The 13,983-nt window shown below is 39.0% G+C and overlaps 1 protein-coding gene across 4 annotated transcripts in view; it reads right to left on the reverse strand.

Moving 5' to 3' along the window:
- Positions 1-455: 455 nt before the first annotated feature.
- The window catches only part of LOC124279422, a 66,851-nt gene continuing 53,323 nt past the window's right edge, over positions 456-13,983 (reverse strand). For 3 of the 4 annotated variants that reach the window (XM_046715249.1, XM_046715251.1, XM_046715252.1), the window contains exon 5: positions 456-6,161. In XM_046715249.1, coding sequence (XP_046571205.1) covers positions 6,039-6,161 — 123 coding nt within the window. In that variant the 3' untranslated portion in view covers positions 456-6,038. Of the gene's footprint in view, positions 6,162-11,959; positions 12,249-13,983 lie in introns of those variants that run through there. The other variant, XM_046715250.1, reaches the window with a different exon arrangement.

Raw genomic sequence — 13,983 nt, forward strand, 5'->3', positions numbered from 1 at the left:
GGGACCAACAAGTACCATATTTTAACGTCTTTTGGTATGACGCGGACGGGGATCGAACCCGCGACCTTCTGCTCTCCGGGCGGACGTCTGTGGTATAAAGAGGGCCGGACAATGGTACTTTTGCATTGTGTAAACAGTGCCTTTGGTAAGAAGACAGCCTGTGGCCCTGTGCCGTGTATACATTGCCTGTGGGTAAGGCTGATCTACCAAAATTGAAAAAATAACCAACTGCTTTGCAGGCCTCAGAAAGGCCTTTGAAGGTTTCAGAAAGCATTATGGTAGTCATGTTGCGGGCAGTTCCAAATTTGACTCGTCAGTCGAGATCATGTAAGATGGATGCTATACCCCCTATTTCCTATTTGTATTGTATATTCCAGGGTTTTGTTTTGTGTCATTGGCTAATAAACAGATCAGACCTGCAGACATTTCTGTCTTCAACACAAAACAAAAAAGTATTCACAGATTAAACTTTTATTCACAGTAAGAAAATCTCATCTCTTTCAGTCGCGTCCGTGCACTCGCCCTCCTCCTTCACTATACAGTACCTAACTGTTTCCCGCCAATACAATAGACAGAACCTAGTTTGAACCATTTCAAATGGGACTCACATCATGTCGTCCCAAACAGCACTCACAACCTCTCTCGCGATCCACTCTCTGAATGCACGTGCAAGACGTGAACATGGACATTGCACAACGTTGTACATGTCCACAAAACCAAGTGTACAGACTCTCTCCAAAAATATCGACTCGTACAAGGACTACCATGAACAGTTGTATTCATAGTATTTATCAACACAAAAAAGTTTTAGTTGCCATGGGAACGTTATCATTGGTTCCCTGGCAACCATTATAACATCATCAAGTGTCAACAAAACACCGGTGTTCTGTTGACGCCAAGAGGTAGTACGATGAGTGATGCATAAAAAAATCTGTCAAATAATTCTCAAGTACTCCCGTATACAGATAAGGCAAGTTACGTCCTTTTACACATTGGACAAGGTTACACTGGAAGAAACATGAGGGGAATTGTGCAAGGGGAACCGTGACTGAAACCTATGGAAGTGCTAGTTTAAACATTTTACATGAACATTTCCAATAATGATACAGGTCAACAACAGCATCAACAGAATTAAACTGGCAGTTGATACACAGGGACAGGGAAACAATATAGTTAAGCCAGGACCATAAATGGGTACCCGGTAGTCAGGGGCAATTATAGCAAACTGTTTGGTCCACTGACCACACCCTCTAACACCATCGGTAAGTTGAATCTATATACGATGGGACTAACAATACTCTCCGAACCAAGAATCCAGCATGGCTAGGAATCAATAAAAACATGTCCTCACCAGGAAGTAACCACCTTCAAAATAACCCTCATAAAAATCATTGTAGCAATGGCTGCCAATGTTACGTGATGGAAGTGAAAAAACAGGCATTGAGACTATCAATTTTTTTCCACCTCAACACCGATCCACAGTGAACTGGTAAATCGGAAAATACAAGGAGTAACTGCTCACCCCAGGCAACAAAAACTGGGCAATAATAAATTAGTTTGAATGGCGTAAAAACATACTGATTGTGTGCTACCTCCAGGTTACCTTACCAGACCAAGTTTTCTTTCAATATAATTACCTATCCATTGTCAGACCAACAGCTGTAAAGGTTCCCTGCCATCATTTTGATCAAGGAAACACTAATTCAACATTTCCTTCAAACTAGATCCTATGTTCAAAATGCACCCTGACTTAATTACCTAAGATGAAAACTAACAAGATGCAATCCAGTTTCTAAATTCAGAAACACAGAAGAATTTCTCCTTGAATTTTTACTTGAGTTCCCTAAAAGCATGAATTATATAGCAGAACGTGCCTCAGCTTCCTCAGCCGGAAGGGGTAAGTGGCTAGCCACACTGAGATCAAACATACCTGAGGACCGAGGTATCAAGAAAGATGAGGTCAGACATTTGTTCAGCAGCAAGATAAAGAGCCTGGAGGACATTCAGAGACTGTGAAGCCATGTGGGACATTACGTCTTGGTAAATTCAGAAGCCAAGATGGGACTTCAGGAAAGCTATGTAACATTAAATTGCCATAAAAGTAAATGCGCTTGCAGTAATCTGATTCATCTTTTTCTGAAATGGCAATTATGTGTATTTGTTTCTAAAAAAATTCTTCTGGGCTGGCCAATTCAACCATGGCCAAAAACAACCCATGATGCAGAGGTCCACTCAAGACCTTTGACCTGTATTTGGAATACATTATCACAGCTTTAGTGAGGAACCTGAGGGAATTCAGTCTCTCGTGAACTTGTAGTAGTAGTGTCACCTGTCACACTGGACTACCGCCGCCATTTGCTAGACATGTGACAGTCATGTGACTGAAGAAATTAACCATGGCACCTCCAAATGCCATAAACAGTTCAAGAAAATTTGCTAACAAATTGCCCTGAAATGATCCTAAGTCAAATTGAGCTTGTGAAAGCACATGTGGAAAGTTTGCTGGCATCACTCCCTGTTTTACAAAACATTGCCGCACTTCCATATGCTTCATCGAGACAAGAAAAAGATTATTAGTCAGATTTATCATAACAAAAATACTGACAGGTCGAACATGCTCATTTCTTGCAGAAACAATTATGTGAGGTTATTCATGATAAATTCAAAACATTGGTACATAAACAAAATCTTTCAGAAACTGCTCTTCTTAAACATGTCTATTTTTAAATATTAAATAAATATTTTGCAAGCACAACCTTATTGATGTTGTGTAACACTGATCACATGCTCTGTAAAATTGCTTGTTTATCTAAAGGAGCAGTTCCTGAATAAAATGGTACTAGTTCATGTTAAATGCACTGAATGAGACACAAAGATTCCCCATAAATATCAAATGTTCAAATACACCATGCATTATCATTACACCTTTCAGTATAGTATTACACATATTGAGTAACTCTTTCAAGCAAAGGTCAAACTAGGGAGACTGCGCTCCACTTCCCTGGGCCTATTTCCAGTCTTGATCCAGTCACAGCAATCAGTGTGTCAAACCAAGACATTGTGTTTGTGTGGTTTCAAGGCAATAATTAAAAGGTAGATTGATATGTATAACAAGATTCGAATCTGCAGACAAGGTGGGATTTGAATGACTTCAATCAACTCACTAAGACTGCAAATTGGCCCATGGGTAGTCCTTCTCTAAGATAGATACTATTATGAATACATTAGCACAATCTTAAGGTCTTAGTCAAGCCAATATGAGGACTGATCATAGTGTTAATGATACAACAGTGACCAACACGATTTCCTGGAGTGCAAACATTGTAAGACAGTGCAAATCTGTAGAGGTAGATCAGCTGCAGGGTTTGCCCTACAAGGGACGCCCAAGTTGTTCATGATCTTACAAATATAAAATATCTACATCCCCTGAAATTGAGGCTTTTTTCAAGGACAGGTCTGCCATGCTGCAAAATGCTTCATGTAACTCAAATAAAAGCAGTGAGTGTTTAATATGTCAGCGTCGTGACCATAAAATTGATTTGCTGGCAATAAAAACATGGGTTCTATTTAAAGGTTGTCTTGAAATTGATTCTGTCTGATCGCATACGACCATATGCATTGGAGTGACGCACAAGGTGCATATTTCCTATAAACAATTTACATTAGATGTACCATAAATTGGACAGCTTGTCATGCTCAACAAAAGCTAATATGGAAATAGAGAAACAAATTTGCAGCATATGTTCCTATAATAACAGGATTTCAACATGTACACCTCCACTCCCACCTAAGCTTTACCAAAAAATCTCAATAACAAATGTAAATTCTTTCATCAAAACAATTCATTACATAGTCTATTTTTGTATACATAAAAATATCATAACAGTATTTTCCAAAATGCATATTCATATATCCTAAAATAGACTCCACAGCTGAAGAGTAGATCACTGGAAATCTACATACTACAACAGTACAAATACACGATTGTGTTTTAAATGGCAAGAGGTCGAGTTGGGAATCAAGGGAAGGCTGGTTCATCCTAAAATATAAGTCAGTAAATTGAAATAATTTTTGACATGGCCATAGATCATAAAAGGTTAATATTGAAAAAAATATTAAATTACCTGACTTTAATAACAATACTTTAATACTTTTCTTACCATGGGGAGTGTAATAAAAATGGTTTTAGTACAAAGATAGTGAACATCTTAATGCATACTTGTTAATATCACACCTCTTGTCTGTGTTCACCCCATCATCCCCCCCCCCACACACACACACACAAAAAGATTAAAATCAACTTCACTGGTTGATAATTCAATTACCATTCAAAGAATTCATTATATTTCTATAAATTAATCAAAATATAATCAAACATAAATAGCCAGTTGATCACTGTCAAACATTCTATGGCAGTAAATACAAAGTAGCTGATCCAGAGGCTATGACAACAGCAAACCAATGGAATCAATTCTGGCTATACACTGAATGTGGTAATAAAACTGTAGTTAAACAATGTTTTACTCAACAGCTGTGGTCCTATACATAATGAAGCCCTCAATAGCTTCCATGCCATTTATGTAGTGCAAGCTGCCATTCTGCCAAGCAACAAAGTGTAGTGGAAGTAAGAATCCAGTTGAATCTTCAATGTACTAACATGACACATGGTAGGTAAACAGCTGCCGGGAAGAACATCTCTGTACACAGAAGAGCACAAGTACACTGTTGTTCATGTAGCTGCTGCTGTAGTGATGATGAGGATGCTGTTACTGCTGCAGCTGCTCAGGCTGACCTATTGCTGCAGTATGCTGTACGGTAAAGGAGTGATGCATCATGGGACATCTACTGGAGGAACGTGTATTGCTTGCCAGTACATTATTCTTGCAAAACAAAGCCATATGTTAGGAACTTTTCGATAATATTCAATAAGGGTTCACCTTCTACTGATGATACAAGTTTGATGAAACAATGATAACATCTGCACAATCTGGTTTTGTTGTTCTGACATCCATGAGCAGCTTGGCAAAGTCCGAACCATTCACGAATAAGCACATGCCTCCTCTGGATCACATCCTTGGCAGTTCCTAAAACACGGTCACAGACTCCAATGTCTTTGCCCTGCCCTCCTACTCCATCACAAGCCAGCCACATCTTGCCTTCAGCAGTTGTAGCCATAGTCCTCTAGACATGTCACAGCAACCAGTGGGCACATCCCTTCTGGCCTCCAACAACAGGTAGTGTCACTTAGCCAGTGAGCGTAAACAAGGTGCTTACCAAGAAGCATTCCTCAGCTTCAAAATATCAAGCATGCAAACTTTTTAAAAAAAGGGAAAATCGAGCAACAATGTCTGTCGAAAAAAAATAGCCTGTACACATCCTCAGTAATGATGACAAAATATATATATATATGCCTGCATGAAAAGGTGATGAGTGTTGAAGCAAGCAAGTTTGTCAGTCGGCCATGTGTGTGGGTATCACTGGGCTATCTATCTACCTGCTCCACAGTAGCTACTTCTAGCATTAAATATATAATCTATAATGTAAACAGTCTTCAATAGATAAAAAAATCACAATATTGATTGACTTATGATAAATGGCTGACTGAACAAGACGTGCACTATACTCCTAATGAGACAACAGCTTCAAGGTCAACTGAATGAATGCAGTAGGCAGATGCTTGTACCTACAGTATAAGTTAATGGTATAGATGTAAGTCCTAGTTGCCATCAGGCTTCGTCTGTGCGTACATACATGCGTAGATCTCCATTAAGCACTGTGGGCCTCCGTATACAATCCACCTTCAACCAATGGGACTCACTCCCTCAACATAAAGTCATCAGTTTTCTCTGAACACAATACTCCAATTTTGGTATTCTTCAGCACCTCTATGGACCTCCCCATAATCTAGAAGCTTTGTCAGCAGATAAGGGGGAGATAATCAGTTCAGTCCCCTTGGGGTCACTTCTTTGGCCATAAAGAAGAACAGTGGCATAGCTGAAGCTCATAGTTACAATGTTTACTTGATACTGGTAGCTTCTTCAGTATGCACATGATGGTTCTTCCACTGGCGTCAGGGGAGACAACCCACTGCTGATAGATCGGAAGGAGAAGACAGCAGGGTCTGATAAACACTTCGGTCCTCTGCTATTTCCATTGATCGTCTGAAATAGAGAAACACATTCATCAACGGAGGTGAAAAACAACAGTGTTAAAGGCTAGAACAAAAACAAAACCATACTAAAATAATAGACATCAAAAAGACGTGACATGCTTACATTGAAGTTCTGTGATAAATACTGTTTTCCTAATTTAGACAAAAGTCAGTTTTGGAGCTTTTATGACCCAGTTCAGTAACGGAAAATTTGATTTAGGTGTCACACAAAACCAAGAGCAGAGTATATCATTTGATAACTGCTGATCCCTATTTTATTCACACTATATAGCCTGAAGATAATGGAATACTATCTGACCATGCGATAAAAGCAATATACACCATCACACAATACCAAGATTCTTATCTAACTTCAATTTCATCCCCTTTCAGTCACAGCGCAAGTTCCCTGACAACTGGTGGCGTTATCAGTGTTGAAGGACATATCGCATTACAACTGGCCATCACAATATAGAAAACAATTTCAAGCCATTTGGTTGAAAAAATAACTGTTTTATTAATGGCTTAGAAAGTCTGATATACTGACAAACGCTATCCATTTTCCTACAGTATTGATAGCAACAAGCTTCAATCTCACAAAGTTGGCGCTTGGCCAACTATTATAAAAAGTGAGCTGATATGCTGCCTAAGAGAAGAGAGAGAGAGGTGATGTATTTATCCTTCATCTTCCACTGTTGGTAAAAACCCACAGTGTAGCATCCATGTATTTTGGCAAAGAACCTATACATAGAAACTTTTCATTGTATAGCCGTGAGAACCCAGAGCCATGCCAGTAAATCTCTTCTACCGCTTGGTGGCTTTTGGCGCCATCTGGCAACTGAAGAGGTAATGCTGCCAAAAATCTGTCTTTTACGTGCATCCTGGAGCTGCTTCCTTGTGAAGACTGCATGCCCATCAAATCAATTTACATCATTCTTGGAAGCTGCAGAGCCATGGGAAATTTGTTTTGATTTTTTCCATTTTTGAAATTCTGCTGCTATTTTGCAAATGTAACAAATTTAACATGCAAATGATGAAGAACTTTGAGCACCTTGTGTACCTGAAGCATTGATATCATCCAAGTAAATACAGAAGGGACCAATTAAATGTTCGGGTAATCATTCAGATTCAACAAGAGAAATCAGGGTCCTTTCCTTTCTTGCAGGTTTGAAAGGCAGTCAGTAATTGGCAGTAGTAGAACCAGAGGACGATGGGTGTATCACACTCTGCATCATTCCTCTATTGAACAAACATCTACAAGCCAGGTAAAGTGATTTTTTCTCATTTTTAAAGACAAGGAATCTTGTCAAGGATTCAAAAACAATAGGAAGTCTGCTCTATCAAACAAACAGGTTGAGATACATCCCACGATTGGGCCGATGGATACAGTATGTTGTTTGGAGATCAGGATATCATTATTGTTCCACACACAGTCTGCAGCAGAGAGGGCAGGGTCAAGTCTGCACACAGGTGTGCACTCAAGGGTATGCATATCAATTTCAGAAAATAAACACCAACAAATATGTGGAAACATCTACATTATCATCATCACCACCAACTACATCATGGTCTACACCAGCTACATCATGTTCTACACCAACTACATCATGTTCTACACCAGCTACATCATGTTCTACACCAACTACATCATGTTCTACACCAGCTACATCATGTTCTACACCAACTACATCATGTTCTACACCAACTACATCATGTTCTACACCAACTACATCATGTTCTACACCAGCTACATCATGTTCTACACCAACTACATCATGTTCTACACCAACTACATCATGTTCTACACCAGCTACATCATGTTCTACACCAGCTACATCATGTTCTACACCAGCTACATCATGTTCTACACCAACTACATCATGTTCTACACCATCATGTTCTACATCATGTTCTACACCAACTACATCATGTTCTACACCAGCTACATCATGTTCTACACCAACTACATCATGTTCTACACACCACACCAGCTACATCATGTTCCACACCACAACTACATCATGTTCTACACCAACTACATCATGTTCTACACCAACTACATCATGTTCTACACCAACTACATCATGTTCCAATACTACACCAACCAACTACATCATGTTCATCATCATGTTCTACACCAACTACATCATGTTCTACACCAACTACACCAACCATTCTACACCAGCTACATCATGTTCTACACCAACTACATCATGTTCTCACTCAGCTACACACACCAGCTACATCATGTTCTACACCAACTACATCATGTTCTACACCAACACCAGCTACATCACGTTCTACACCAACTACATCATGTTCTACACCAGCTACATCATGTTCTACACCAGCTACATCATGTTCTACACCAACTACATCATGTTCTACACCAACTACATCATGTTCCACACCAACTACATCATGTTCTACACCAACTACATCATGTTCTACACCAACTACATCATGTTCTACACCAACTACATCATGTTCCACACCAACTACATCATGTTCTACACACCATGTACACCAACCACATCATGTTCTACACCAACTACATCATGTTCTACACCAGCTACATCATGTTCTACACCAACTACATCATGTTCTACACCAACTACATCATGTTCCACACCAGCTACATCATGTTCTACACCAACTACATCATGTTCCACACCACCTACATCATGTTCTACACCAGCTACATCATGTTCTACACCACCTACATCATGTTCTTCAGCTATATTATGAATGCTATCCTCATCATCCTCGCCAAAATCATCATCAACATCGCCAACTTCATCATTGTCATCACAACCAACATCATAATCATCTATATTACCATCAACATTATCAATACCATCACGCTGATCACCAGCTACTTCATGAATGTTCTGATCACCACCATCGCCGAGATACAAGAGACCTAGATAGACATGCTAATCAGACTTGCCACAGCCAGGATGCATGTGTTTGCCACAGCCAAGATACATGTGCTTTCCACAGCCTAGATACATGTGCTTGACACTGCCTAGATACATGTGCTTGACACAGCCTAGACACATGTGCTTGACACACAGCCTAGATACATGTGCTTGACACAGCCTAGATACATGTGCTTGACACACAGCCTAGATACATGTGCTTGACACACAGCCTAAATACATGTGCTTGACAGTCTAGATACATGTGACTGACACACAGTCTAGATACATGTGACTGACACACAGCCTAGATACATGTGCTTGACACACAGCCTAAATACATGTGCTTGACACAGTCTAGATACATGTGACTGACACACAGCCTAGATGCATGTGCTTGACACACAGCCTAGATACATGGGCTCGACACAGGCTTGATTGCACTGCCGTTTCATCCACAGCTGCAGCCTGATCTGATACAATCTATCCCATCAACCCCGCAGCAGGAAGTGCTTCACCTCTCTTCCTGCCTTGCTTTCTCCACTTCGCTTTCTCCACTTCATTTTATCCACTTTGCCATGCACACTATTATCTACTTGAATATCAACTAAACCTGGCAGTAATAACTCTTTTGAACAATTAGCTTTCAATGCTTTGAAATATATCCCATCAACACATATTCTGATACATCTATTGTGTGCAAACTAATGTAACTGGATTTCCATTTTTATTGGAAATCTTTCTCAAATTACCTAAAATAAGAAACAAGCATCCTATTCAATCAGGAAAATATATGTAGTTCCCTTGAAATCTTTTCATTTGTCTTCAAGAAACCACATTTTTCTCTTAATGAATACTTAAAGCATGGCTTATCATGGTATGATGCACTTTTCTCCAGTAAAATGGCAAATCATTATTACCGGTAACCATTACATGTCTTGAGGCAATCTATTGTTTAACAGCAATGGTTTCAATAATTCATCAATGAAATAACATTTATGACTTCCCATAATTCTTTTGTATTTTCAGCAATCATGGGCACCTGCCTCCAACCAACATCTGATTCCAATCTACCAAGGTCCACATGGCAGCCACATGCTGACCACTGACCTTCACTGACCAGGTCTCGTAAACGTGACTGAACTCAGCTGTCTTTGATCTGCTTAACGATACCTATTGTTACCTGACAGGTACACAGACACTGACACACCTGATATGTATGCAGCATTCCTCTCTGTGACAGCCCTGACAAGGGACATGATACAGACTACTGGAGTTTGCATCTCAACCACTTGCCATGGCCAGACCTTGTACTACGCCATGTAATGATGAGGAAATCTAAAGAAACTGTCTTCAACACACATCTTTGACAAATGAAGCATGCTTGTAAATTCTGTAGTTTTCTTGTATGTAACGTACTACACATATTTACAAGCTATTCTTAACTGAATTTCCGCTTAACCTTTCTAGCGTGTCGCCTTTAACACATCCAACATGCCACCTTTTCAAATATTTTTGGCACTGGCATCAAAGTCATTAATTCCCTGAACATTATGGCAAAATGTTAAACCAGGGATCCGGAATGCTTTTGGCAAGTCTAACATCTCATTTACATCACATGGGAAAATACACCAACGAAAAAGTGTTATTTGTTTTTAGAAACATGATCCCTTCAGAATACAGTACAAACTATTTCGACACTAATCAGTACGATGTGTAGGATTTTACCTGTAGTTAGATCACATGACCTAGTAGTCGGGTCACATGGCTAGGAGGGATGGGAAGACAGAGACAAGTAGGCGACCTACAGGAGAGGTAGAAACTAGCCACAGAGGACAGGCACAGACTTGGACAGGAGCGATGTGGACGGTAAAGGTTGCTTTTTACATCAATCAGATGTTGGACAAGCTTCAACCAAAACAATCAATCTGGCTGAAAGTTTGCTATGTGTGTCTGATGCCTACTTCAAAGGCATAAAGAAATTTATGTAAATGTTTGTCTGGAAAATAGTGTCATGTATCACCTCCAACTGGACTGCATCTTCTGTGGTGGGCGTTCCAGATCGACTTACACTTAACAACATCATAGATGTTATTGTTTTCTTAAGCAATTCCATTACACCATCTATAGTAGAGGTACATCTGAAGGACTTCTGTTTTTAGTATTCTTGTACTCTTCCAGAAGACAGGCATGTGTTATACCAACGTGAATATATTTTCAAAAGGGTTTCTGGCACACTATTCCAAGAGATTCTGTTACTCTGACCTTAAAAGACAGGCTGGGTTTTAGTGTAAAACAATTTTGATAATAACTAAAATGATTAAAAATAATATGTATATTTAGTTGACAAGAAGCGCAATGCAAATAGAAACATACCAATACTGCTGATTAGATATTCCCCAAAATTTAGACGTATCTTAATCAGAAGAGGTATATTCGTGAAGACAACCATCTTTCATTATAATATATAGTGACACCCATGTGACTATGTGGGCAGGATATGTTCACTTTTTGCAAATACTTTGTATCATCATTATTTGATAGTGATTCATAAACACGAGCTCATGATGCAATTGGATGCAAATACTAGACCCAGCTTTCAGCAGGTGTCTTATTGTTATGGAAACAGTTTTTCTGCTTATATTCAGAAGTCTTCCTATATTATTTAGCAATGTTATCCAAATAATTAAACAACATGAATGCTAGAGCACTTTATCAATATCTATATATCCAAAATGACAAAATCAGAAATCCGTGAATGCTGCAATAACCATGCAAACAATAGCATTAATGCATACCACCCTTCAAGACAAAACTACCTTAGCTCAATATGGAAATCCATTCGTCCCCAGCTGCTGTCTATAAGACAATGACACAAGACCATGAGTTATTACATCGACAGATTTATGATGCCTTTCTTTGTATCGGTATTAATACAGTCATAAAAGCCACAAAATCATCCACAATAATATAATATTTTGGCTCCATTTTGTGCAGGGGACAATGACACTCTCCAGAGCACAAAATGGCTGTCCAGGTTGGTCACTTCCTGGTCACGCATGAATCAATAATCAACAGTTCAAGTGGAACACGACCATTATTGGATGAAAGAATCAATGAATCCTGGAAGGTCTCATCAACTCATGTACACATCCTTTCTTCCAAACATGTTGAAGCTGAAACAGATTAAACACCGTGGATATTAACCGTAAGAGAAAAACGCCTATTTTTAGCAGGTTGTCGTTAAACATGAACATTTGTCCTGTTTGTTGTTGCAGCTGTGTTTAGAGAAACTGTGGGTGTTGTCAATATATCTTGCTTCATGGTCTGTTGGGTAATTGACAACCTGGTCCAGGTAGAGGCAAACCTATAGATGCCATTAGCTATGAACTACCTGTGGGGCCAACTGTGTCACATCCCTTTCATGCTCTGTATATCTTTAACAATGTCATAAGTCAGTTTCTCAGGGGAATCCAAGTTCTCCCGCTACTGGGTTTTGATATGAATTTCAGTTTTGCATTCACTGTACCCAGATAGTATACAGAGTGATAACATATAGTATACAGAGTGATAACATATAGTATACAGAGTGATAACATATAGTATACAGAGTGATAACATATAGTATACAGAGTGATAACATATAGTATACAGAGTGATAACATATAGTATACAGAGTGATAACATAGATACAGAGTGATAACATATAGTATACAGAGTGATAACATATAGTATACAGAGTGATAACATATAGTATACAGAGTGATAACATATAGTATACAGAGTGATAACATATAGTTTCAATATGATTTTTTTTGCATACAAACTGAAGTATGGTCTCAACTCGTAAGTGATGATTTCTCAATCTATGCTGTGATTTCCCTGAGGATTTGCTTCCTGTTCCACAACAGATGTGACAATCTGCCATAAATCAGGTTCATACACACATCAAATTTATCTTTAATTTCTGTAGAAAAATAATAATTAATCTCAATGACCATTTCAGACATTGCATGTTTACCACAATGAGCATATTAATAAAAGGTCGACACAGATGTCCAGATTAATTTGTTTGTGTCGGATGCTGGTCTGTTTGATTAATAATATCCCAGCCAGGTCAAATGGTGCTGCCAATGGAGTCCACTGCACTGGCCATAGTAGCAACAGATGTGTTCTAGGGGTAAATCTTGGGACCAGGGGTTAAGCATCAGTCCGTCTATTTACTGATAGGCATTTAATGAGTGTTTCATAAATGGATTTTAAATCATTTACACATTTAGGTAGGGTTTTCTAATCTGGCTATCAGGAGCAGTAACTCTCCGCAACATGGAGATTGATATATAGCAGGCCTCGCCCACATATTATGGCCATATCTGCTTTATGGGACCTGTGATTGTGAAGATTATGGCAATCTGGAAACTGTTACAGCCAACATGCAGAGGCCAGGTTGTTTACTATAAACACACTGCATACAGGAAGCGAGATCAGAGTTGACACATGAAGAAGTCCTTCTCACTTTTACTTGCCTGCTACAAGTTTACTGCCCCATGGACAAGATGAGTGAGAGGGCAAGATTTATGCCCAGATATATTTCAGACCTATCACAGGATGCAGCAAATGGTTGCACAGCCCAATGGGACATGAGAAGGTGCAGCATTAATAGCACATGTTCTGTGCATGGATGAACAGTTTACATTTTTCTAGTTCAATGCAATTTACTAAACTAGAAATTTTATTAAGCCCCAAATAATTTTGAAAGACAATACTCTCACAAGGACCAGAATTTGGTTGTTGTACATGATAGCCAACCTTATAATACTTGGAATTAACTGCTATTTTTTTATGAGAAAAGCAACAACAAAATATAGTGCAGCATAAATATAAATAAATTTATTCTTGTTTTGGTGCTTT

The sequence above is a fragment of the Haliotis rubra genome, unplaced genomic scaffold (assembly GCF_003918875.1).
Source record: "Haliotis rubra isolate DU_JTF1 unplaced genomic scaffold, ASM391887v1 Scf25, whole genome shotgun sequence".
Classification (NCBI taxonomy): domain Eukaryota; kingdom Metazoa; phylum Mollusca; class Gastropoda; order Lepetellida; family Haliotidae; genus Haliotis; species Haliotis rubra.